Source organism: Pipistrellus kuhlii, unplaced genomic scaffold, assembly GCF_014108245.1.
Source record: "Pipistrellus kuhlii isolate mPipKuh1 unplaced genomic scaffold, mPipKuh1.p scaffold_m20_p_64, whole genome shotgun sequence".
Lineage (NCBI taxonomy): Eukaryota > Metazoa > Chordata > Mammalia > Chiroptera > Vespertilionidae > Pipistrellus > Pipistrellus kuhlii.
This window is the reverse complement of record NW_023425567.1, coordinates 199,048-225,759: the sequence shown is the minus strand read 5'-3', so window position 1 is coordinate 225,759 and position 26,712 is coordinate 199,048. Positions and strand designations below refer to the sequence as shown.

Sequence of the window (26,712 nt, the reverse complement as noted above, 5' to 3'; positions counted from 1 at the left end):
TCCGGGCGGCAGCTCCCGGCCCAGGGGCAGGCCCAGGCCGGCCGCCCGCCTGGCCGGGGAACGCCGAGGGAGCCGCCCGCGGACGCGCTCCCGGAGCCCGTGGGTGCGTGTGGGACCCTGGAGCCCAGAGGACCCGCACCCTCCTCGGCGGATGAGCCGGGAGCGGGGAGAGGTTTCCCTGGATCTGGGCCCGAAACCCGACCTGCGCCTCCGCCCGCCCACACGGCCTGTCCCGTCTAAACGTTTCACGTCACCGTGAGAGACAAGCCACTGGCAGGCTTCCCCTGGCCCCGCACAGCCCCACGGCCATGCCTCCCCCAGAAAACCCCCGAAGGGGGTGGCCGAGCAGGGGACCCTGGGTCTGCAGCTGTGTGTGCAGCTGTGGAGGGGCACTCTACCCCAAACGCCTGCAGATGCTGCCCCACCCGTGTTGGCACAGACCGGTCCCCAGCACCCCCTTCTCAGCACCCGTCCCCCCAGCCCCTGCGGCCTCCCCTCGCCCCCACAGGTCCCGGCCAGTGGTCTCAGGCCTCAGGCCACTAGGCCGGTTAATGGCGCGGGGAAATGCAAGCCCACGTCTCTGCAGGAGCCGGTGCCCGCTGCCCGCTGCCCACCACCCAGGGGCCCTGCTCTCTGCCCCCTCCCACCCCCCGCACCGTCCCCAGCAGGTCGCTCCGCCCGCTCCGCCCGGGACGGCCCCCTGCCCTGAAGGACGCTGAGCAGAGTCCGGGCCCCACGGGAGCCAGGAGCCACCCGCCCTCGCTGACAGCGCCCAATGCCGCCTCCGGGGTGCAGGGGTGTGTGTATGGAATCTCCCCATCTGACCACTGCTGTATTACACAAACCTCAGTGTCTTTTTGTCTTCGGTTTTGTTTTTTTAATTCATATTTTTATTGACCTCAGAGAGGAAGAGAGAGGGAGAGAGAGATAGAAACATCAATGATGAGAACTATGGGTGGGCTGCCTCCTGCACACCCCACACGGGGAATGGAGCCCACAACCCAGGCCTGAGCCCTCACCGGGACTCGAACCCGGACCTCCTGGTGCATAGGTCGACGCTCATCAGGAGCCACGCTGCCGGGTGGAGGGTTTTCGTTGTTTGTTTGCTAAGGTCTTACAAACTAGCAAACAGGAGCAAACAGCCATTCGCTCTCTGACACCTGCGGGCGGCGGCAGGCGGAGTGACAGTCCGCAGGGACCCCCTCCGGTGGGTGAGGACTGACGGCAGCGGGAAGCACGCTCAGGGGAAAGGCCCCCGAGCCCCTGGGCGCGTCCTGCAGCTCCGGGAGCCGTCAGCCCTCGTGGCAAAGGCATCCTTCCAACGTGCGAGTTTGTCTTTGGGGCTCCCGTGTTTCCCGCCCCCGACCTGGGGTCCCTGGCTGCCGGCAGGCCTGGCTGCCGCCGGGCGGACCGGCCCCCACCCGCTCTCCTTCGAGATGCCTGGGCTCCTCTGGGCCCGTTTTATTTACGTACTAGAGGCCCGGTGCATGAAATTCGTGCACGGGGGGGGGGGGGGTTATCCCTCAGCCCAGCCTGCACCCTCTCACAATCCAAGACTGCTGGCTCCCAACTGCTCACCTGCCTGCCTTCCTGATTGCCCCTAACCACTCTGCCTGCCAGCCTGATCACCCCAATCACTCCCATGCCAGCCTGATTGATATCTAACTGCTCCCCTGCCAGCCTGTTTGCCCCCAACTTCCCTCCTCTGCCGGCCTGGTCACCCTTAACTGCCCTCCCCTGCAGGCATAATTGCCCTCCCTTACAGGCCTGGTCCCTCCCAACTGCCCTCCCCTGCTGGCCATCTTGTGGTGGCCACCTTGTGTCCACATGGGGGCAGGACCTTTGACCACATAGGGCAGCTATTGTGTGTTGGAGTGATGGTCAATCTGCATATTACTCCTTATTAGATAGGATACAGGCCTAGTGCACGGGTGGGGACCCTAGGGCATGGGACGGCCTGAGTGAGGGGCCTGTGGTGGTTTGCAGTGGAGGCCCTGGTATCTGGAACTTACTTACCTTCTACAATTGAAACTTTGTAGCCTGGAGCGGAGCCAAGCCTCCTGCTCGCCCGTGGCGGCAGCCATTTCTGTTTGGATTTGTTCACCTTCTATGATTGAAACTCTGTAGCCTGGAGTGAGGCCTGGGCCGGCCAGGGCTGCAGAAGCTGGGCGGCTTCTATCGCCAGGGGCAACCCTAGCCTCTCTCCTGCTCTCTCTGGCTGCAGCCATCTTGGTTGGGGTTAATTTGCATACTCACTCTGATTGGCTGTGGGCGTGGCTGGTGGCTGGTGGGTATAGTGGAGTGATGGTTAATTTGCATATTACTCTTTTATTAGGTAGGATAATGTAGTTTACACATAAAACTTATATGTAGGTTAGCTTGTGTCATTACATGTAAACATGTTTTACATGTAAGTTTTATGTTTTTACACATACATTTTAGAGTTAGCGTGTCAATTTTCTCAATTTTCCCTGAGAAACCCCATGGGTTTTGGGTAGTATCACACTGTATTTACCAACCATCCGGAGAGAAATGACCCCCCTTCCCACACCGAGGCTCCATGGCGAGCGTGGTCCATCCCCACGGTTACCAGTCCCGTGGCCTCTCCCCCGACGCTGCCCCCGTGTCTGCCTGTTTCTATCACGTTCACTCCTGGTTATCCGACCTTCACCTGTACGCATCAGAACGAGCACGCCCGTTTCTCCCCGGGGCCTGCTGGCACAGACACACCTGATTCCGTGTCTTACCCGCGTGGCCAGCACCCGAGCTGGCCCACCGCCCCTTCCATCCCCCCCCCAGCTCTCGGGGTCTTCCTGGTGCGCACCGCTGCGTCGGTGAGTAAGAGCGGCCGTGTTCTTCTTTTTTCTTTTTTTATTGATTTTTTACAGAGAAGAAGAGAGAGGGATAAAGAGCTAGAACATCGATGAGAGAGAAACATCGATTAGCTGCCTCCTGCACACTCGCTACTGGACTGCGACCACGGAGCCACGCCGGCCGGGCTGATGGGAACTGGGTGACAGGTGACCGAGCAACCAAGGTACATGCCCTTGACTGGAATAGAACCCAGGACCTTTGAGTCTGCAGGCCGATGCTCTACCTGAGCCAAACATGTTTTGGCAACGGCCATGCTCTTACCTGCACAGCATCTCATTGACAACACCACCTCCCTCCATCGCCCCACGTCAGTAACATGGAGAGCCAGGCACAGTGAGGAGGTGGACTGTAAGGCGTGGGGCCCCTGTACAGTCCCAGGTGGGGAACACTACACCCCACCCAGAGGCCGGCCCAGAGAGAGGACGGGGCAGCCCCCGCAGACATGCAAATGGCCCGGCTTGTGAACAGAAGCCGGCCCCGGGGACGGGAGCGGAGCGGCGAGTCAGACAATGGGCTATTTTTACCCGTCAGGCTGGCACACGTCCGGGCGGCACCAGCGGCCAGCGTGGGGAAGAGGAGCAGCGTCTGGGCGAGTGGCAGGTGTGCCAACGGGCGATGTGTTCTCAGAAAGCAACGGTGATCTCATCAGTGAGAACGCCAGCACCTCCTGACAGGTCCTCCACGCCACCCACCCCTGCCAGGAAGCCCTGGCTCCTGTGCCGCGTCCGCGTCCGGGGAGAGGGACCCGCCCAGCCGCCACCGCCCGGCAGGCTGCCCTGCAGGGACACTAACACCGAATCGAGCCCGGCCGGCGTGCCTCAGCGGCTGAGCGTCCGCCCAGGAGCCGAGGGTCACCGGTTCGATCCCCAGGCCAGGGTTCAGGGCTCCATCCCCAGGAGGGGGTGTGCAGGAGGCCGATAACTGACACTGTTCCTCTCTTAGCGATGTTTCTAGCTCTCTATCCTCCCTTCCTCTCTGAAATCAATTAAAAAAAGAAAAAAGAAAAATGAAAAAAAAAGCCTCAATCGAGAGCCCCAGATCCATCCACCTGGGAAGAGAGAGTGCCCCACCATCTCCCAGCATGCTCTGCATTCACCCCGCAGCACCCCAAACTGCCCTCTGAACCCCTCCACCGCTCATCCCCTCCCCAAAGCCAAGCCCCGCCCCCCTCAGAACACACCAGCCCCGCCAAGTGCCCGTCCCTGGGAGCCGCCTCCCCTGCGTGACCCCCCCTCCCCGCGCCCCGGCCGGCTGGGCCCCGGCCCCAGGGGACCGGCCACACAAGGCAGCTCTGGGAGCGGTGCGGTGCCCGGTTTCACCGGCGCTGGAGGCGCCCTTTCTGAGCAGCCGCGCCCCTCCCCCGCGCGGGATCACATTCGCCGGGGTGGCGGTAACCATGGAGACGGGAGCCCCGCGCAGGCAGCGGCCAGGCGGTTGATGAGTAACCGCGGGGACAATGACAGGCGGCTCTGTGCTCTCAGAGGCCGGGCGGGCTGAATGGGGCCGGCACAAAGGCGGCGGCGAAGGGACGGGGTCCCGTGCCCGAGGGGTCGTCAGTGACACCCGTCCCGGTCACGGAGGGAGAGGCCGGCCGCACCCGCACTGTGTGGCCTCTGGGGGGCGGTGCCCCAGGGCCGGGGACGTGGCTGTCCCCCTCCCCCTCGGAGCGCACTCAGAGCCGCGGCCCCTCTCCCGGGCGGCCGGGGCCAGGAGAGCAGGAGAGGCCCCCAAGCCCGGCCTGGGGTCCAGCAGCACCCTGAGCCCGGCGCTCCGGCAGGCCTTGCCTCCCGGTCCCCCCAAAGCCCCCACACGCCCGTGGAGGCGTCTCACCTCCCGGGACCCTCACGTTTCCAAGCCCTCTCCTCCGGGGCCACCAGAGGGCCAGAGTTTGAGTTCCGGAATAAAGTGGGGCCGGCTGCCCGGAAGACGGGCACGTCCGCCCCGCACGCCTCCCGCCTCCCTCACCGCTGCCCCGCGCGTGTCTGCCACTGCGGCCCGGCCGTGGGCTCGGCGATGGGGCACCCGGCTGGCGTCGCCCTGGCTGCTGTCGCTGGCTGGCCTGGGTCCTGGCCCACCCGCGCCCGCAGCCACCGCCGCCCAGGCCCCGGGGAGGCCCAGGCCTTGGGCCTGGCGCCCCTTCGGGCTGCCGGCCGGCCCGGAGACCTCTGCACACGGTTCCCATCAGCCCGGCCGGCGTGGCTCCCTGGCTGAGCGTCGACCTAGGAGCCAGGAGGTCACGGTTCCACTCCCGGTCAGGGCACAGGCCCGGGCTGCAGGCTCCATCCCCAGTGTGGGGCGTGCAGGAGGCCGCCGATCCAGGATGTTTCTCTCTCTCCCTCTTTCTTCCTCTGACATCAATACAGAGACTCTGGGGTGCGGCCACACTGTGCGCCCAGCAGGCGCTGCTCCCCGTGTCTGTGCTGGGGACCAGGGCGGATGGGGGGAGGTGCCTGTCGGGAGCCAGGGACTCAGAACAGCAGGGCGCTCTGCTTTCTCTCTTGTCAGCCTGTCGTCGGCTCCGTCACCCGGTCACCCGGCTCCCGCCCCCCGCGGCCCCTCCACACCCTCCCGGGAGAGTCCAGTCTGTGCTGGGCGGCATCTGTCACACGTGCACACCCCTCCCCTCCCTGAGGACCGCGCTCACTAGCCAAATTCCGAGCGTCCCGCTGCTCGGGGGCCCCACCCCCACTGCTCTGGACAAGATGCTGCTGGGCCCCCGCGGCAGCTCTGCGAGGCCAGCCCGCCCCACCCCGTGGTGTCCCCCCTCCAGCACGGGAGGGGGTCTGGCTGGGCGGGGAATGCCGGGCCCGAGGGGGGGTGTTTGGCGTTTATAAATAGCGCGTTCCCCGGCACGGCATGGCGACCGACACTGCGGTGACTGCAGGGCCGGCCACAGCCCCTGTCCCCGGAAGGTTCCGGAAGGCAGCGGGCCTCCTGGTTTCGTTTCCTGTCCAGGCAGGACAACAGAACCCAGTGATTCTCCACCCCGTTTTAAAGGTGTCATAACGCAGGCGCGGCCGGCGCGGCTCAGGGGTTGAGCATTGACCTGTGAACCGGGAGGTCACGGTTCAGTTCCCGGTCAGGGCACAGGCCCGGGTTCGATCCCCCGAGTGGGGCGTGCGGGAGGCAGCCGATGGACGATCCTCTCTCACCGTGGGTGTTTCTCTCTCCCCCTTCCTCTCTGACGTCTGCTGGGTGGCATCTTTAATAAATACATTAAGTAAGTACACTTAATGTACTTATTAAAGAGAAGCAAAGGAGTCACAACGCCACCGCCTCCTGGGTCCCTGGGCCTCCTGGTCCCTCCATCCGGTCAGTCAGCAGCGCCCCCAGGACCCGCTCCGGGCACAGCGGCTGCAGGTGGCCGGGGCACAGTCCGGGGGACCCAGGCTCCCAGATGTCACAGGGGCAGGACAAGGGGTGCCGGAGCGGGACCCGCAGGGGTCCCCATGCCCCACCTCCTCACGACAGCGGCACAGGGGGCTCGGCACTCCGTTACCGACGGCGAGGACGCTGGCTCGGAGGGTGGCGGGCACCCACCTCGCACGCGGGAGGTGCCGGGTGGAGGCAGCCTCCTCTCCGGGCCTCGGGCTGCACCTCAGGGTGGTGCCCAGCGCCCTGCACTCACGTTACCGGTCCCGGCCAACCCCCTGGACCGCTCACACGGCGCCCCCGAAGGGGCCCACAGTTCTGAGTGCCGGGGGCCGTGCGGGCACGGGGAGGCCCAGGCTGGCCCGGCAGAGCCCGCGGGCCGCCTCTAGGGCGAGCACCTCAGCGCAGGCTCCAGGATGCAGGTGCAGTGTCTGTTGTGGTGACTCAGGGGTGGCGTGCAGCGGGGGGCACAGGCCAGCCCCACGCAGGGTGACCGGCGGAGGTAAGCGGTGCTTGGGGGGGGACGCCCGCTCTGGGGCTGGCAGGCGGTAGGAGTGGGAGGCGACCAAGGAGGGTCTGTGGGGTCCTAGGAGGGGCTGGCCTCTCGCTGAGGAAGGAATGCCTCCCTGCTGGGCACGGGGGGCTGGCCAGACCCCGGGCAGGGCGGCCCCAGGAGCGGCAGAGGCTGCTGGTGGAGGAATGGTCCAGCCAGTGGGCAGGAGGCCCAGCGTGCCCGCCACCCTCCATCTAGCTCGTCGCCCCCTCCTGGGCACAGGGCCCGAGCCGGACCCCTCCTCCCACAGCGATGCCCCCTCCTGGGCACAGGGGCCCGAGCCGGTCACGCCTCCCCTGGCCAGGCCTCTCTCCCAGGCTGCTCACCTGTGAGCCGGCCTCTCTGAACCCTCGCCCTCCTCCGCCCCCTCCAGTGTGACCCGCCCCGTCCACCTCTGGCCGGAAAGCCAGAGCCATGAAAGCTGCCGTCAGTCACCTGCTGGGATCCGCGCAGAGACGCCGGGAAATGAGGCTCACTCCTCACCCGCGGCTCCCCGGGCCTCCGGAGGTGATTCCAGGAGCAGACACACGGCTGCCCCGGAAGCGCCTCCCGAAAGCTGAGGGCGAGCCCATCGCCATGGCAACACCGGCCCGGCGGGGAGGAAGGTGGTGAGCCCTCGGCCTTCCCCTCAGACTCCAGCCCTGCGGTGACTGGGGCCTGGCTCTGGGCCTGGGGTGCAGGGTGATGTCCTTCCAGAATGTTCTAGAGTGAGCACAATGGGCACGGGGGAGGGGGGCAGACAGCGGAGGGGGTGGGGCCAGCAGGCCAGGGCCAGGGGCCTTGAGGGCCCCTCCCAGGTTGGGTGGGGGGCATCGGCGGAACCAGCGCCTTTCCCCAGCCCAGGGCACCCTGCAGCCCCGGGTGCTGCCAGCTCTGCCCGCTTTGGTGAGAGTGACCCCGTGCCCCCCGTCCCAGCCACACAACCGGGGAGACGGTTCTGCTCACTTTCCTCCCGGCCTCAGCCACTTCGGGGCCACTGGGCCACCCCTGGGGTCCTGCTGCCTCCGGGGAGCACAAGTCGCTCTGTCCCCAGGTCCCTGGCAGCCTGGGCCGGGAGCCCCACGCCGCCAGGGTCCCAGGCAGGCCACCCTCCAAATCATGGGGACCACCCAGGGCCCCAGGCCACCTCCTCACCATGGGACCACCCAGGGCCCCAGGCCACCTCCTCACCACGAAACCAATCAGGGGCCCAGACCGCCCTCCTCACCACAGGACCAACCAAGGCCCCAGGCCACTGCCTCACCAAGGGCTGAACAAAAGCCCCAGATCACCCTCCTTATCACCGCACCAGCCAGGGGCCCAGGCTACCTCCTCATCAGAAAACAAACCAAGGCCTCCAGGTCACCTCCTCATCACAAGGACCACCCAGGGCCCCAGGCCACCTCATCACCAAGGCCCCAGGGTACCACCTCACCAAGGGACCAACCAAGGCCCCAGGCCACCTCCTCATCATGGGACCACCCAGGGCCCCAGGCCACCTCCTCATCACAGGACCACCCAGGGCCCCAGGCCACCTCCTCATCACGGGACCACCCAGGGCCCCAGGCCACCTCCTCATCACCAAACCAACCAGGGCCCCAGGCCACCTCCTCATCATGGGACCACCCAGGGCCCCAGGCCACCTCCTCATCACCGAACCAACCAGGGCCACTGGCCACCTCCTCATCACGGGACCACCCAGGGCCCCAGGCCACCTCCTCATCACAGGACCACACAGGGCCCCAGGCCACCTCCTCATCATGGGACCACCCAGGGCCCCAGGCCAACTCATCACCAAGGCCCCAGGGTACCACCTCACCAAGGGACCAACCAAGGCCCCAGGCCACCTCCTCATCATGGGACCACCCAGGGCCCCAGGCCACCTCCTCATCATGGGACCAACCAGGGCCCCAGGCCACCTCCTCATCACCGAACCAACCAGGGCCCCAGGCCACCTCCTCATCATGGGACCACCCAGGGCCCCAGGCCACCTCCTCATCATGGGACCAACCAGGGCCCCAGGCCACCTCATCACCAAGGCCCCAGGGTACCACCTCACCAAGGGACCAACCAAGGCCCCAGGCCACCTCCTCATCATGGGACCACCCAGGGCCCCAGGCCACCTCCTCATCATGGGACCAACCAGGGCCCCAGGCCACCTCAACACCAAGGCCCCAGGCTCCATCCTCACCATGGGACCAACCAGGGCCCCAGGCCACCTCCTCATCACAGGACCACACAGGGCCCCAGGCCACCTCCTCATCATGGGACCAACCAGGGCCCCAGGCCACCTCATCACCAAGGCCCCAGGCCACCTCATCACCAAGGGACCAACCAGAGGCCCAGGCCACCACCTCATCACTGGACCAGGCTCCATCCTCATCCCAGGACCACCCAGGGCCCCAGGCCACCTCCTCATCACAGGACCACACAGGGCCCCAGGCCACCTCCTCATCATCGAACCAACCAGGGCCCCAGGCCACCTCCTCATCATCGAACCAACCAGGGCCCCAGGCCACCTCCTCATCACGGGACCAGACCACCTCCTCATCATGGGACCTGGCTACCTCCTCATCATGGGACCAGGCCACCTCCTCATCATGGGACCTGGCCACCTCCTCATCACGGGACCAGGCCACCACCTCATCACGGGACCAGGCCACCTCCTCATCACGGGACCTGACCACCTCCTCATCACGGGACCAGGCCACCTCCTCATCACGGGACCAGACCACCTCATCACGGGACCAGGCCACCTCCTCATCACGGGACCAGACCACCTCATCACTGGACCAGGCCACCTCCTCATCATGGGACCTGGCCACCTCCTCATCATGGGGCCTGGCCACCTCCTCATCATGGGGCCTGACCACCTCCTCATCATGGGACCAGGACGTGCACAGGCAGTAACAGGCCTGATGGTCCCCCAGCGACTAACACAGCCAACATCCAGGCCAGCGCCTCCCCTCGAAGTCAGCAGCACAGCAAGGAGCTGGGCCCCGCCCGGCGGTGACCTCATGCCCACGGCCCAGGCGCGGCTGAGCCATCCCCCGCTCAGCGGTGTGGCTGCAGGAGCCTGGGCCCCGGCCCGCCCGGACTCCCGCACGACAGCCTGTCCCCAGGCGCGGGGCAGCCCGGGCCCTCCGCCTCTGACGGCCTGAGCCGGGAGCGGGCGTCGGTGTCTGGGACGGCCCGGGCTGGCCGGCCGGGGAATAGAGCTGTTTAACGACAGGAGCCTCGGAGAGCGGGACTTGCCTGCGTGAAGCCCTGGGCCCGCCCCTCTGGACTCACCGGCCAGACGGCTCTCCCTGCCCCTCCCGGGTCAGCGGGCACCAAGCTCCCGAGCTGCCGGGCGCCAGAGCTCCCGGGAAGGGCCCGCGCTCGGCCTGGAGGGGCGCGTGCACCGCCTGCCCCGTGCCACCGGACAGCGACGCCCTCCGCTCACAGCAGCCACTCCGACCCACGGCCGGGAAGTCCTCATCGCCTTAGCTACCAACAGAAGGAACCCCGAGCAGCAGGAATGTTGGGCCTGGAGAATGCCATCCGATTTTAAAGTATGAAAAGACAGTGTACAATCTTAAGGTGATAAAAATAATCCGGGCATGGCCGGTTTCGCTTGCTGGATAGAGCGTCGGCCTGCAGACTGAAGGGTCCTGGGTTCGATTCCATGCCCGGGTTGCAGACTTCTCCCCAGTGGGTGGGAGGGGTGCAAGAGGCAGCCAATCCATGATTCTCTCTCATCATTGATGTTTCTAACCCTCTGTTCCTCTACCTTCCTCTCTGAAAGCAATACAAACATATTAAACTAGAGGCCCAGTGCACAAAATTCGTGCATGGGACGAGGGGGGGATCCCTCAGCCCAGCCTGCACCCTCTCCAATCCAGGACCCCTTCAGGGATTTCCCTCTCACAATCCAGGACTGCTGGCTCCAAACTGCTCACCTGCCTCTGCCTGATTGCCTCTAACCACTTCTGTCTGCCAGCCTAATCACACCTTAACCACTCCCCTGCTAGCCTGATCGATGCTTAACTGCTCCCTGGCCGGCCCGATTGCCCCTAACTGCCCTCCCCTGCAGGCCTGGTCCCCCCTCCAACTGTCCTCCTCTGCTGGCCTAGTCACCCCTAACTGCCCACAACTGCCCTCCCCTGCTGGCCATCTTGTGATCACATGGGTGCAGCCATCTTGTGTGTTTGGAGTGACGGTCAATCTGCATATCACTCTTTTATTAGATAGGATACACTAGAGGCCCGATGCACAAAATTCGTGCAAGGGGCTCGGCCCTCCCAGATCCTCCCAGCCCAGCTTCGTCCAGCAGGTCGTCTGGAAGGTCATTTTGCTGTTTGGTCTAGTTAGCACATTAGCTCTTCATTATATAGGATATTAAAAGGAAACGTCCCAGAACTTGACAGCCGCAATGGCTGACTGTCCATTTTTTAAAAAATATATTTTATTGATTTTACACAGAGAGAAATTGAGAGGGACAGAGAGTTAGAAACGTCGATGAGAGAGAAACATCAACCAGCTGCCTCTTGCACACCCCCCACTGGGGATGTGCCCGCAACCAAGGTACATGCCCTTGACCGGAATCGAACCCAGGACCTTTCAGTCCACAGGCCAACGCTCTATCCACTGAGCCAAACCGGTCTCGGCTCCACTTTAATGTGGCTCTGACATTCTGTGAACCGCACACACACACACACACACACACACACACACACGAGGACCGTGACTGCCTCAGGAATCAGACATCCTGTCACTGGCCGGCCCCCTCCCCAAACAGTCAGGCCGCCTGGCCCCCCGGGGACTCAGCACCTCCGACACAGACCCCGGGGCAGCTGGTGCCTCTGGAGTGCCCTCGGCAGGGAAAGCCTGCTGTCCCAGGCGGGTCAGGTCAGAGCACGGAGGGACACCTGCCTCCGTTTCCCTGAAGCTGCCAGATACAAGTCTGGCCCCTGCAGGAGCTCAGGCCAGGTTCACCCGGCAGCAAGCCGGCTCTGGGTTCAAAAGAGGCCGGGCTGGGGGGCGGCAGAGCGAGGGAGGGAAACGCCAAGGTCTGTTGCAAACACAGCGGCGGCCCCGCCAGCCTGGGACCTGGCGCTGCCCGCCCAGCCCGTCTGCCCTGAGGGCAGGCCCCAGCCGGTGCCCGGCCTGCTTGGTTGTTGTTACTCCTCCCCCGAGGATATCTTCCACTGGCTTTTAGAGAGAGAGGGAGAGAGAGGGAGAGACATCTATCGATGTGAGAGAAACGAACCGAGCGAGGGTTGCCTCCTGCACGGGCTCCGCCAGGTTTGGGCCAGGGAGGAGCCTGAAACCGAGGTGTGTCCTTGACCGGCATCCAACCTGGGATCCGCTGGTCCACAGGCCGGTGTTCTGTCCACTGAGCCACACCGGCCTGGGTGCCCTATTTCACATCAAGAGGTCCTGGCCGGGCAGCAGAACCAGCCTCTGTGTCCCCCCCGGCCCCAGTCCTGCTTTCCCGGGCCTCTCTGTCCCACAGCGAGGCGCCCACACCAACACGCAGAGCTCACGGCCCTGGGCTTCCTGTCACACGGGCGCGCACGCACACGCACACGCACACACACACCCCTGACCTCTGACGGAATCTCTCAGCACAACACCCCTTCGTATTTTCCGCCCGCTCTTGGGAGATGGGGGAGTCTCCATGACACGTGGGAGAGTTTTCCACGCTCGCGGGAGACAGGCGGCGAGGGGGACCGGCGACGCCCACGGCAGCTCACCTGGCATCGGGCACCGGACGGCACAGGCCCGCGCCCCGCGCCCGCCTCCCTGCGGCCACCCGCTCCGCACCCCTCCCTCCTCCGCCCCCAGAGGAGGAGCACCCCTCTCGCCCAGGGGCTCCGCCTTCCAGACGCCGCGCCCTTTAACACAGCTCCTCCTGTGGTGGCGACCCAGCCACAGAGCCATTTTCGTTGCTGCTTCACAGCTGTGATTGTGCTGCTGTTGTGAATCTAACGTAAATACCTGTGTTTTCCCATGGTCTCAGGCGACCCCTGTGAAAGGGCCGTTCGACCCCCAAAGGGATGGGACCCACAGGCTGGGAACGGCTGCTCTGAACCCAACGCCACGGTGACGCCCTCGGTGCCCCAGGGAGGGAGGGGCCTGCCCGGGGCTCCGCTCCTGGACTCGGGGCACAGAGGAGGGCAGAGGAGCCGTCCCCGTGGGCACCGGGCGTCCGAAGGGCGAAGGGGGCTGCTGGCTGCTCAGCCTCGGGGGCGGGGGGTGAGGCGTCCCCTCCGGGCCCCCGGCAGAGGCGCTCCCCACACGCCCCGCCCTGCGCGGCCGGAACCGCTTCGTCCTGTCAGCCTGTGTCACCGCGGGAAACGTGGGAAAACGTCAGCTTTTTACCGTTTTGAAGTTTGCAGCCGAGTGGCATCAAGGCCATTCACACCTTGGGGCCCCCTCCACAGCCCATCAAACAGCTCTTCTCACCTGGCACGGCGGAGTCCCTCCTCCCCGCCCGCCCGGCCCCCCAGGCTGACCGCTCAGGGCCTCGCCCTCGTCACACGGCACCCGTCCTGTGACAGCGCGTGTCCCTGTGCCGGAGGTCCCGGGTCCAGCCGTGTCGAGGCAGGTGCCGGGTTCCCTGCCCTGCCAGGCTGCGGGCAGCCGGGGCACAAGCCTGCTATGGCTCCCGGTGGCCGGCGTGCGTCAGGCGGCGGGAGCACGGGTGCGGCCGGCCCCGCTGGTGGCCCTGTGGTCACGCCTTCGGGGCGTGCGCTCCCGCCACGGTTACCTTTCTGAGAACGCCGTCCTGCCCCACCGGGGCCGCGCCATCTCCCCGCGCCCGCCCGCGCCCGCGCCCTCCCTTCTCCGCCCCTCGCCAGCCCGCTGCTCCCTGCCCTCCCAGCTAAGCTTCCGGCGGCGCCCACAGACCCGTGGGGAAAGGACGCCAAGGGGGGCTCCCTGCTCACCCGACCACCCTCACAGGCGTGCCCCCGGAAAAGGACTGGGAAAGCAGACGTGGCTGCTGACACTCGCTGGCCCGGCCCCGGCCCCGGCCCCGGGCCCAGGGCTGCAGCCCCCTTCCCGGCGCCGGCGCGCTCGCCAGCTCCGCTCACGGCCCGCTGGGAGGTGGCGGCGGGAAGGCTGTGCCGAAGAACGGGCCTCAAAGTCCCGCTTAAATCATGTCTGCGCACCTATGCGTGTGAGCGCGTGTGTTGATGTGTACGTTCATGTTCGCGTGTGTGCACGTGTATGTCGGTATACATGTGTGTCCTGAGTGTACACCCGTGTGCATATGTGTGTATGTGCCAGTGATCACGTGTGTGTGTGTCTGCATGCCCGAGTGTGTCTGTGTTTAGGGAAGAGCCAGGGTGTTGGGAGAACGGGCGCTGACCGGTGATTACACGCAGAGCGGGGTGGGGCTGCCGGGGGGAATGAATGTTCACATCTGGGAGGGAGCCAACTGCCCGGTGTCCACACGGCCTCACCTGACGCCAAAGCCCCTCCTCTCGCCAGGCCACGCCCCCAGGGGACTGACAGGGGACTGACTGCCGGGCCGTCTCCTGCCTGCCTCCCTCTGGCCCCAGAGAAGGCGGTAGAGCCGCTGTGGCCTCGGCTGGTAGAACCCAGAACCCCTCAGCTCGTCCACAAACAACCCACAATCCACAGGCACCACCAAGCACCTCTGTGTGTGCACGTGGGCCCCCATGAACACATGGCGGCCCCTGACTGCCACAGCCTGCGGCCCTGGCCCCCGCACCTCCTCGGGGCTCCGGGTTCCCCTCCCCACACCAGCACCCGGGGCGCAGAGGGCTGTGTGCGCCACGGTCAGGGCTGTGTGCGCCACGTGGCCTGCCACAGACGAGGAGAAACACCAGAGGACGATTCCCGGGGGCGGTGGCAGGGGAGCACCCGCCCAGCCGGGAAGGCTCCCGCCCGCGCTGCCCCGCGATAAGATCGACCGCAAGCACCCGGTGCTGCCAGCCCTGGCACCCCGTCCCACCTCCCTGGTTCCTGCCCTCCGGCATCGGCGTGGGCAGGTGTGTGCGCAGCCCAGGTCGGATGGGCTTCCACCGTGGCACCGGGTCCGGCCTCGAGTCCTGGCACCACCAACGCTGCCAGCACGTTCGCAGGTGTGATTTCAGCACGCATGCCACCCTCACGGTGGGTGGGGCCGGATGGAGACCTCAGGTCACCAGGCAGTGTGCCAGGATGGGGCACCGGGCCCTCCTGAGCCCAGGGCACCGGCGGCCTCGGCCCTCCCAGGGTCCCTGGCCCTGCGGCTCCTCCATCGCAGGCCGTGGCTCCACCGGAAGTGGTAGCTACCGTCCCCGCCCACCCAGCAGCCCTGTGCACACTCAGCGTGGCCACACGGCCTCAGGGTCACCACAGAGACTTGTCCGCGTGCCCAGTGACCCCGAAAGGTGCCAGTGCCCGCTGGGCGCACGCCTGCGCAGGCAGGTGGCCTGGAGGACAGGCAGATGTGCGGAGTCACAGGGGAACTCTTCCTCGCTCTCAACTCAGCCAGTCCCTCCCGGCCCCACAGTCCCCTCTACCCTCCCCCGCCTCTCCTCTGAGCCTCACTCACCCCCAGGGGCCTGTCCTGCTCCCCCCGGGGGCTCCCATCCCCCCACCACTCCAGCTCTCACGAAAGCCACAAACCACATCTCCGTCCTCAGACTCCCGCCGGGCACCGGTGACCCCTCAGGAGCCCTCTCCCCCGGCGTCCAGAGCCCGGGCCCCATGCAGTCCATGCCACCCGACACGGGGCCACCCGACAGGACAGGGCCCGAGCCTGACCACCTCTCACGTGACAGACAGGTCACTGGCCATCCCTCACCCTCCTCCTGCCCGCCCCAGCCACGCTGACCGCCTCTAACCCTGACCCCGCTGGTCTCTCCCAGCCAGACCTGCAGCTCTGACCTCCAGCCTCACAGTCCACTCTGTCCCCCGTGCTCCTCAGCCTCAAGCTGGGCCCTCCCCTCCATGCTCATGCCTGTCCGCAGCTCAGACACCGCCCCAACCTCGGCCCCCAGCTCCCCTCACCTCCCCAGGCCCTCCCCAGCCTCCCCTTCCCCCCCCGCAGGGACCCATGTGTCCACTGTAGGTCTCCACAGGGCTCTCCAGGCCTCGCACACAGTAGGCCTCGCACACAGCAGGCCTGGCACACGGCAGGTGCTCAGCAGACCCTCCTCTGCTCTGAGCCAGTGTTCCTGAGATTCTGTTATCAGTCGGCTACCTCCAGAGCCACTGCAGCCCGTCCACGGCGAGCGAGCTGCCCACAGCCCGGATGGGATGCCCGGGAGCTCCCGGCTCGACGCCCGTGGGGCTCCAGCCCAGATCCAGAAGCAACGCGCCTGCCCCCGGGCGGTGCCTGGCACGGCGGCCGCCTCCCACTGCCTTGTTTGCAGTTGTCTACGTACCAGTCCCCGGCGTCCTGTTTACCCAGCCAGTCCTCTCTGCAGCGCGACCGAGCTGGGCGCCCGTGCCACGCCCTCCGCCCACGTGGACGCAGAAAGACTGCCCGCACCCGGGCACCGTCCGGCTGTTCCTGACACGTCCGGACCCCACGTCAGCCGACCATCTTTACTCCGCACGGCAAGAGCTGCCCCCAGGCCCGTGAGTCCACCCTCCCGCCCACCGAGGGTCCTGTCCTAAAGGCACACGCCTGTTCACATTGGGTGGCGACGGCAATGTTACCAAACACCCTCCCCGGGGAGACGCAGGCAGCACTCAACGCCTGGGCGTCCCACCGGTGACTAGCCAGGTGCCTCCAAGACGCAGGCCCATTTCTCAGCACTCATATGGAAGGCCCCACGCGAACCAAGTGTTACCCCAAAACGACAGCTATTGGAATTCGACTGTATTCAGAATTCAGAGCTTCTTCAAGCACCTGCAGTGCTTTGTCCTGAGGAGGGTGCATAGAACCATGAGCACCATCTACACACAGTGGGAATGGCTGCTGGGGCCCCCAACCCCCCAGCCCCAGCCCCCAGTCCCCAGCCCCCAGCCCCCTAGCCCCCAAGGCCCGGGCCCCCACCTCCCAACCCCCTAGCCCCCAGGAGGGAAGGAACCACCTCCTCCCAATAAGTCCACCAGGCCCCGCCCCAGAGGCCCCGCCCCACGGGCCCCGCCCCACGGGCCCCGCCCCACAGGCCCCGCCCCAGCAGCGCTGGAAGCTCGCAGCCCTTCCTGGCCAGGAGCCCACACCACCTCATCCGGGCGGTCGGGCAGCCCTGCAGGGCGGTAATCCTGCATTCGAGGCTCCCGGGCATGACTGCACACGGGGAAGCCCGTTCCGCTTCACTGCAAACGGCGTCTGAGTTTGAAACAACAGCTCTCTCCACGGCTCCCCCATAAAACCTACGAATGGCCTCTGGTAATTGAAGGGCAGATCGCTTTGCTTTGTTTTCTTTCTTCACAGCAGCCTCTGCTGCTGGGAATGGCAGCGGTTTATAGTTTATAGCGTCTTGCTTCTCTGGAGCGGGACCGGGAGCCGAGTGGCCCCGGGGCCTGTTTCACCCCAGGCTAGTTCCTCAAACTCTGTCCCAGGTAAGCGAGGGTGCTTTCTGGATCCTGGGGTACACCGGGACTCCCGCTCCCTGCGTAACCCGGAGCCTCAGCTTCTGCATCTGTAACACGGCAGCAGCCAAGCACCCCGGACACCAGCAGAGTGAGTGACAGTGCAAAGAAAGACGATAGAAAACTGCTTGATTCCCAGTAAAAGGGCCTTGTGACTCCCTGGGGCGTCGACACAGGAGCCCCCGTGCCTGATTCGACGAGGTGCGTCCCGCAGGACAATCCCCAGAGCCGCCTCCGCCTGTGGTCCCGGCGGTGGGCCCGCCAGGTGGGCCAGGCGGCCCCGGGGAACGAACCTCTTTTGAACGAAATCCACCCTAAACCCTGTTATCCGGCCGACACCGGGGCCGCATTCCTGAGGGCCCGGACGCCAAACATCGCCGATGCCAGCACGCACTGTTCCCACAGGCACCGCGTCCCTGCAGAGCCGGCACCTGGGGCTCTGCCAAGGCGTGTTTACGTAGGCTGCGTGCCCACTCTGCTCTGCCCAGCAGATAAAGGAACAAGAAAATGCAAATGGAATTTAGGAAAGACTTTTTTTTTTTAAATGGTGTCGCTGCTCAGAATAGCCAATACCCCGGGGTCAGCAGTCCTCCTAAGGGCTATTCCGTATTCTCCACACACATTCACGGCCTCACAAAACCAAAACATCCCCAGCCCAAATCGGCGCTGAAGCATTGCATCACTTCAGACCAGCGCACAAGTGCCAGGTCTGACAGGCACGCAACCAGAAGCTGCTGGCTGCCCACCCTGCGTACGTAAAGAATTGCAGCCAACTGCGGGATCAAACGCAGCCAGGAAATAAACCTTGCGTCCTCCCGGGGCTCCCACGGTGATAGCATAGCCCAATAATTTATTGTTTAAGTGACTAACCTGAAACACTGACTCAGCCCGCCCGCCCCAGCCTTTCTGGGTGATAATTAAGGTCACAGCCCACAGCAGCCGACCACGTCCACAGGTGGGCTCCCGAGGAGCCGCTGGGGGTCCCTTTACCGTTCCCAGACTCCCCGGCCTCCCCCCAGATCCTTCTTTCTATCCCACACCCCCACTCTGGGTCTCCCTCTCCCCAGCCCCACAGGCCCCGCCTGGCACCCGGAGGCCAGCTCTGTGCTGCCAAGCGTGTGGCTGGCTGAGCCAAAACAGCATCCTTCCAGGCCCCCTCCAGCCCCGAGCAGGCCAGCTGGTTCCCACCCTGGCTCCCCGGGCGACGGGGGGGGGGGGGGGGGGGGGGGCAGGCCTCTCAGTAACACCCCGACGTGAAGTCCCAGGCTGGTGCCGAAGCCGAGATCAAACGCCGCCCCGCTCCGCAGAGCTCCCACACGGGGCACACACAGCCCAGTTATTATGGAGGAGACGCGGGGCGCCGACTCCTGCCGCATTACGGGGTGACTCAGGGCCCATCCAGCAATTTCCAGCCGTCCCACCCGGGGACTAATTGGCACATGGGAGGGCAGTGACCTTTGATCTCTCCAGACGGACAGGTGTGTGTGTGGCTGATGGGCACAGCCTCACCGGCAAACCAGATGACTCAGATAACCCGGAGAGCGGGTTTTCACAGCACACCTCGGAGCCGCGGCCGGACGGGGCCCGCGCCAAGAAGCTCTGGTCTTGAACGTGAAGCGGCCCGGGCCTGTTCCCAGCAAGAATGCTGAGGCTAGCAGCGCCGCGTCCCTCCCACTCGGCTGGGGAGGGCGGGAAGCCACCCCTTCCCGCTCCCTCTCAGCACCCAGCCCTCCAACCGGAGGCCACACATCCCCCCCGGCTCGCCCAGCCCCGCCCCGATGCGCCCCGGCTCGCCCGGCAGCGCCCGGGGGCCACTCACCGGAAACAGACACCTCCATGAGCGCCTCCAGCGGGCGATTGTTGTCCAGGTCCCGGCTGAGCTGCAGCTCGCCCGTGGCCGCGTCCAGGAGCAGCAGCCGCAGCTCGTTGCCCTGCAGGAAGGTGTAGTTGAGGCTGTCGGAGAGGTCGGGGTCGTGGGCCGGCACGCGGCCGATCACGCCGGCGGGGAAGCTGCTGGCCTTGTCGGTGACGTAGTTGTTGAAGAGGATCTGGAAGTCGGGCAGCACGGGCGGGTTGTCGTTCTGGTCCAGGAGGCGCACGCGCACGGTGGCCCGGCTCACCAGCGGGGCCGAGGTGGCCTGCACCACCAGCACGTACTCCCGCCGCGCCTCGAAGTCCAGCTCGGCCAGCGCCCGCAGGTCCCCGCTCAGCAGGTCCAGCTGGAAGACCTCGGGCGCGTTGCCCTCCACGATCTGGTACATGATCTGGGCGTTGGGGCCCTCGTCGGGGTCGTGGGCGCGGATGCGGGCCACCACGGAGCCCACGGGGCTGTTCTCCTCCACCAGCAGCTCCAGCTCGTCCCGCTCGAACACCGGGGCGTTGTCGTTGACGTCCAGGACGGCCACCCGGACGTCCACGGAGGCGCTCAGGGGCGCGGGGCTGCCCCGGTCCACGGCCAGCACCCGGAGCGCGTACACGGCCACGTTCTCCCGGTCCAGCCGGCGCTGCGTGCGGATCATGCCGGACGTGGGCTCGATGTAGAAGTCCCCGCCGCCGTCGTCCCCGCCGCCCTGGAAGGTGTAGAGCAGGCGGCCGTTGGGGCCCGAGTCCCGGTCGGTGGCGGAGACCTGGAGGACGCTGGTGGACGGGGGCGCGTCCTCGAACACGGAGCCCTGGTAGAAGTCGCGCAGGAACCGGGGCGCGTTGTCGTTGGCGTCCAGGACGAGGATCTCCAGGGAGGTGGTGTCGGACTTCTGCGGGATGCCGTTGTCCCGGGCCGTGATGGCCAGCGTGTAGGCCGCCTGGTCCTCGTAGTCCAGCTCCGTCAGCGTGTAGACGGTGCCGCTGTCGGGGTCGATGCGGAACTGCGGCACCGGGTCCTCCAGCACGTAGGTGATGCGCGCGTTCTCGCCCGTGTCCTCGTCCGTGGCGCCGATGGTGGCCACGGAGGTGCCCGCGGGCCGGTCCTCGCGCACGCTCACGGTGTAGTGCGAGCTCTGGAACACGGGCCGGTGCGTGTTGGCGTCCGTGACGTTGATGAAGACCTGCACCGTGTGCGAGCGCGTGCCGTCCGAGGCGGTCACGGCCAGCACGAACTGCCGCTCCTGCTTGTAGTCCAGCGGCAGCGCCAGCGTGAGGAGGCCGCCGCCGCTCTGGCTGCTGAGCGCGAAGCGGTTGCGAGTGTTGCCGCCGGTGAGCTGGTAGGTGAGGACGCTGTGCGCGTCGCGGTCCAGGGCGCGCAGGGTCAGCACGCTGCTGCCCACGGCCGCGTCCTCGTTCAGGCGCAGCTCGTAGGCCGGCTGCGTGAACGCGGGGTCGTTGTCGTTCACGTCCAGGACGGTGATGGACACGCTGGCCGAGGCGCTCATGGGCGGCGAGCCGTGGTCCACCGCCTCCACGGCGAAGCTGTAGCGCTCCACGGCCTCGCGGTCCAGCCCGGCGCGCACGGTGATCCAGCCCGAGCTGTTGTGGATCTGGAAAGGGAAGTCGGCGGCCGAGGCCGAGACCGAGATGGGGCCCGGGGCGCCGGCGCCGCCCGCGGGGGCGGAGGCCTCGGCCGCGTCCACCAGGCGGTAGCGCAGGCGCGCGTTCTCCCCGGCGTCCGCGTCCACCGCCTGGATGTGCAGCACCGAGTGGCCGGGCGGCACGCTCTCCAGCACGGCCGCCTGGAACGGGCTGCTGACGAAGATGGGCGCGTTGTCGTTCACGTCCAGCACCGTCACCGTCACCAGCCCCGAGGCGTTGGCGAGCGGCGGCCGGCCGCCGTCCTGCGCGCGCACGCGCAGCGTGTACTCGCGCACGGCCTCGAAGTCCAGCGGGCGCACCACGTCCAGGCTGCCGCTGAGCGCGTGCAGGTGGAACTGGCCGCGGAGGTTGCCGCTCACGATGCTGTAGTGCAGCGCCGCGTTCTGGCCCTGGTCGCGGTCCGTGGCGCTCACGCGCAGCACCGGCGTGTCCAGCGCCACGTCCTCGGGCACGCGCACGGCGTAGCGCGCCTCGCTGAACTGCGGGTAGTTGTCGTTCTCGTCCTCCACGGCGATGTGCACCGCGGCCGTGGCGCTGAGCGGGCCCGGGCTGCGGCCCTGGTCGTCGGCCTCCACCAGCAGCCGGTACTCGGCCTCCTCCTCGCGGTCCACGGCCGCGCGCGTGCGCACCACGCCGGAGCGCGCGTCGATCTCGAAGACGCCGCGCGCGCCCTCGAGCAGGCGGTAGCGCACGTCGGCGTTGGAGGGCGCGTCGCCGTCGGCCGCGCGCACCGTCAGCACCTCGCAGCCCGGCTCCAGGTTCTCGCGCACGCGCACGCGGTACTCGGCGCGCTCGAAGGCCGGCGCGTGGTCGTTGGCGTCGCCCACGGTGACGGTGAGGTAGGTGGCGGCCGAGCGCGGCGGCCGGCCGTGGTCCGCGGCGCTCACCCTGAGCACGTGCGTGTCCTTGGCCTCGCGGTCCAGCGGGCGCGCCGTGCTCACGGCGCCCGTGTCCGCGTCGATGCGGAAGAAGCCGGCGGAGCGCTCGTCGAACAGCGCCTCCATCCGGTAGCTCAGGCGGCCCGCCTCGCCCTCGTCCGGGTCGTGCGCGCGCAGCTCGATGACCGCCGTGCCCGCCGGCTCGTTCTCGGGCACCGACACCTGGTAGCTGGGCAGCGGGAACTGGGGGCTGGTGCCGCCGCCGCCGGCGCCCCGCCGGGCCCGCCGCGCCGCCCCCGCCCGGGCCCCGGCCTCAAGCGGCCCCGGCGGCGGCGGGGACAGCGACGGGGAGGGCGCCCCCGCGGCCGCCTCCAGCGCCAGCTCCACGCGGACGGCGCCGGGCGCGCGCCGCAGGGCGCACCGCAGGCGCAGGCGGGCCGAGCCGCCGGGCGGCAGGCAGACGGGCCGGCGCGGGCAGGGGCGGCCGGGGCGCGGCGGGCAGCTGCAGGCCGGGAACGTGGTCAGCGCGGCCAGCGCCGCGTGCAAGGGCGGCCCCGCCGCCGGGGCCCGGGAAGCAGAGCGCCGCGCCGGGCCCGGTCAGCACGGCCCGGGCGCGCAGCTCGGCGCGGACCGCGCGGCGGGCGGGGCCGGGGCCGGGCGCCGCAGCCCGAACCGGACACGCGCGCCCGCAGGCGGAGGCTCAACTCGGCCGGGGCGCCGCGGGCCGCCAGGCGGACGTGCAGCGGCAGCGGGCGGCCCCCGAGGCGCGGGCAGCCGCGGGGCCCCGGGCCCGGCCCGCGCCGCCGCCCGCCCAGCCGCCCGTCGCGGCTCACGTCCAGCGCCGCCCGGAGCGCCCGAGGGGTGCGCGCCGCGTCCAGCGCGTAGGTCCAGCCGGGGCCCAGGGCGAAGGCGCGGGCGCCGCCGGGCACGCGCAGCTCCCAGGCGGCCGCCCGGGGCCCCAGCGCCGGCAGGGCGGCGGCCGCGGCCAGGAGCAGCAGCCAGGGCAGCGCGGGCGGCGGCATGGCCCCGAGCCCGAGCCGGGCGCCGCCGGGGCAGCGCAGTCCATGCGCCTGGCGCGGCCCCGGCTCCGCATCCGCCCGGCGGGGCCCGGCGCCCGGCCCTCGCGGCAGCCCGCGCCCCGCCGCTCCGGGGGCCCGGGCGGGGACCCCGGGGGCCGCGCGCGCCGCCCGCCCCGCAGCTTCCACCGCGAGCACTCGGCGAAAGTTGGCCAAGTTGGTTTCAAGATGGCTCCTCCTGGCGCCCCGGGAGGCGCCCCGCGCATCCACCTGCGGGCGGCGGCTCAGGTGGCTCCGCGGGCTCGGACCCGGCGGCGTGGGCAGCGGGCGGCCGGAGCGGGGCGGGCGCTGCGCTCCCGGGGCGGCCTGGACGGCTCCGCCGCTCGGACCCGCGGCGGCTGCTGCTGGCGGTGGCTGCCCGCGCCCCGCGGCCGCTGTCCCCGCCCCGGCCGCCCCGCCCCGCCCCGCCCCCGGCCGGGCGCATTGTGCGGCCCGGGAGGGAGCCGGAGGTGCGCGCCGGGGAGGTCGCCATGGAGACGCGGGGCGCGGCGGGGAGGGGGGGCCGGGCCCACTCCCCCGCGGCCTCCCCTCCGCCTCCCGGGGGCGGGGCCGGGCCGGGCGGCCGCGGCCAGCGGGGCGGCGGCTCTGCTTGTCGGGGCCCCAAGCCCCGCGTCCCACCCGGCAGCTCGGGTCCGGAGGGGCGAGGGTGCGGGGTGCCCGGGGGGACGAGGGTGCGGGGTGCGTTCCTGCCGGGGAGGCCGCTGGGCGGTCACACCTCCCAGCAAGTGCGGGGCCAAAGCGCCCGCCCCGCGGAGCTCAGACACCAGCCGCCCCGAAGCGGACTCCGACGCCTCTAAACCAGGCGCTAAACCCCCGGTGGCACTGGTGTACGGAGCGAGGACAGCGGGGCGAGCTCCGTCCCTCGTGGCGTGGACGGTCCGGGTGTGCGCGACGCGTGCCCATCGCCAGGTCCAGCTGCCCAGTGAACCGCGGCCACGCAGGGCGCGGGCCGGGGAGGTGGCGCGGGTGGGGCGGCCTGGGGGCATTTCGAACCTGGAGACAGCACCCTGTCCCCCCACTGCCTCCTGCAGGCCTGCCTGGGGGTGAGGGTGCGGGGAGCTCCCTCTCCTGCGCCGCCCCCTGGTGGGTGCCCTGGCCCCCTGGCCTGGGGCTTTGGGGCGGTCAGGGGAGAGGGGCGCAGGGACAGGGCCGCTCAGGGGAGCGGTGGGGAGGGGGCCCGGTTGGAGAGGGCGGTGTGAGCGGAGCAGGCGTGGAGCCCGGTGGGAACATAAACCGACAAATGGCCTGGCCCAGTATCACCCGGAGTTTTGCGAGTTTTGCTAAAAACCATGTCTTTGGGCCGCAGCCAAATAGGAGCTTCATTCCCATCAGCCGGCCACACTGTGAGGACATTACTGACTGAAGGCAGATCTGCTTTCACGCTGGGAATTTCCACTGAGCCCGCGGAGAGGAGCGGCCGGAGGGAGGGGAGCCCGCCCTCCAGTGCGACCCTCTGGACTGCCACTCCTGGGGGGAGCGGGGAGGCCAGCCCAGAGCACCCGAGCCCGGCGGGAAGCTCCGGTGGGTGAGGGGCAGGGGCCCACCTGGGCCCACACGGTTTGGATGGGACCGGACGGGTGGGCTGGGCTTGAACAAACAAAGCTCCTGCTGCAGGCGCTGCTGTGTGAACACCGCGGCCAGGCCTGGGCGTGGGCCGCTTTCACTTTCCGGAATCGGACACCTGCGGCCGGACGATAACCGCAGGAAATGCCCGCGCTTCCTGCTCCCAGGCCGGGCCGGGCAGCTGTCCCTGCAGGACGGCCGGCACAGGCCCACAGGCAGAGGACGGCCCCATCGCGGTGGTCAGAGCAGGCCCGGCCCAGGCTCCGGGAGAAGCCCAGAGGGAGGGACGGCCAGCAGGGGCTGCGGGCACTGTCCACTCTTTTTGTTTGTTTTAAGAAATCCATGGTTATTTGCTTTGTTTTTAAATATATTTTTATTGATGCCAGAGAGGAAGGGAGAGGGAGAAAGAAACACATCAATGGTGAGAGAGGATCATGGATCGGCTGCCTCCTGCACGCCCCACTCTGGGGATCGAGCCCGCAACCAGGGCCTGTGCCCTGACCGGGGATCAAACTGTGACCTCCTCCTGGTCCCCAGGTCGACGCTCACCCACTGAGTCACGCCGGCCAAGCTGGACCGTCCATCCTTGACCCCAGGGAGTGTGGCCTTTGTGACATTACACTGACCTCTGCCTGGTGCTCTGTGCACTTTCCTGCAGGCATGCACCATGGAAGGGGGCGCCGTGGGGAGGGGGGCGCCGTGGGGAGGGGGGCGCCGTGGGGGGGGCGCCGTGGGGAGGGGACGCGGGGGGGGGGCGCCGTGGGGAGGGGACGCGGGGGGGGGGGCGCCGTGGGGAGGGGGGCGCCGTGGGGAGGGGGGCGCCGTGGGGAGGGGGCGCCAAGGGGGGGGCGCCGTGGGGAGGGGGCGCCGTGGGGAGGGGACGCGGGGGAGGGGGCGCCGTGGGGGGGGGCGCCGTCTGTGTGTGGGGGCGCCGTGGGGAGGGGGCGCCGAGGGGGGGGCGCCGTGGGGAGGGGACGCGGGGGGGGGGCGCCGTGGGGAGGGGGGCGCCGTGGGGAGGTGGGCGCCGTGGGGAGGGGGCGCCGTGGGGAGGGGGCGCCGTGGGGGGAGGCGCTGAGGGAGGGGGCGCCGTGGGGAGGGGACGCGGGGGGGGGGGCGCCGAGGGGGGGACGCGGGGGGGGGGGCGCCGGGGGAGGGGCGCCGTGGGGAGGGGGGCGCTGTGGGGTGGGGGGCGCCGTGGGGAGGGGGCGCGGGGGGGGCGCCTTGAGGAGGGGGGCGCCGTGGGGAGGGGACGCCGGGGGGGGGCGCCGTGGGGAGGGGGCGCCAGGGGGGGAGGCGCTGAGGGAGGGGGCTCGGGGTTGAAGGCGCTGCAGCGTGTGCGGTATCTGCGGCCGTCCACCTGTTCAGGGAGCAGTAATCGGACTCTCAGGCGGCTGGTGCCTCACATGCACGTTCTGTCTGCCACTCACTGGCCATGTGACCTTCGCCAGGCTCCTCCTCCCTCCTCATCCCCGCTGGGGGGGGGGAGGTGGAGCGGGGTAGTCCAGCGTCCTAGTGTCGCCTGCACCCCGAGGCCGGCACAGGCCTGGCTCCTGCAGGCTCACAGAGGGCCAAGCCCGTTGTCACCGAGCAGGACCATCGCTGTCTCCGGCCGGTGGCTCAGTGGTTGGCGCTGTCCATGCTCACGGAGAGGCAGGGGCCCTCCCTCCCACTTCCCAGGGGCATCTGGGCTCCCCTCCCCCGATCCAGCCCACCCAGGTGTCCACAGAGGAGCTGAGGCCCTGGTGTGGGCGGCCTGGCAGCACCCTGCCCTCCCCGCCAGGGTGGCCTCTCCTGCCGCTCTCCGGGGTTACTCTGGGGGTGAGGGGCTCAGCATATAGCAGGGCACCGGCCCCAGAGCTGCTGTATGTCACACAGGAGGCAGGAGGCGGAGAAGAGCCGGGAGCCGGGGTTTTAGGGCTGCGCACCTTCCAAACAGCAGCCCCGCTCCTGCTGCCAGGGCCGCGGACCGGAGCTCCCGGTTCTGGCTGTTCCCCCCGCGGCACCGTCCTGAACAGCGGCCCGCGGGAGCCCAGGGCGCAGAGGGACACCGCTCGGCAGGCCGCCTCGCCCCAGGGCCCCGCACCATGGAGGGTGACTCTCGGAAAACGGGGGAAGTTCAAGCCTGGAGCCGAAGCGGGGCCGTGACCTCGCGGGCCGCCCACAGCGGCAGCGCACAGGGATGTGCCCGTCACCGCCTCCTGCCCCCGTGCCTCCCGGGGAGACCGGGGAGGGCCGGGCCCGCGGAGAGTGATTCCTGCTGGGAGGCTGGCAGAGCCTTCTCATGGCAGATGGTGGGGTGTCGGGCTGGGGCCTCCGGTGAGGGCCTCCGGGGGCTCCCCGCCCTCAG

General features: G+C 68.3%; 1 protein-coding gene across 1 annotated transcript in view; it reads right to left on the bottom strand.

Moving 5' to 3' along the window:
• The window catches only part of CELSR1 (cadherin EGF LAG seven-pass G-type receptor 1), an 87,701-nt gene extending 64,878 nt beyond the window's left edge, over nt 1-22,823 (bottom strand). Inside the window, 3 exon segments of the mRNA XM_036420221.2 lie at nt 19,143-22,273; nt 22,275-22,354; nt 22,356-22,823. Coding sequence (XP_036276114.1) covers nt 19,143-22,273; nt 22,275-22,354; nt 22,356-22,748 — 3,604 coding nt within the window. The 5' untranslated portion in view covers nt 22,749-22,823.
• Between the last annotated feature and the right edge of the window lie 3,889 nt (nt 22,824-26,712).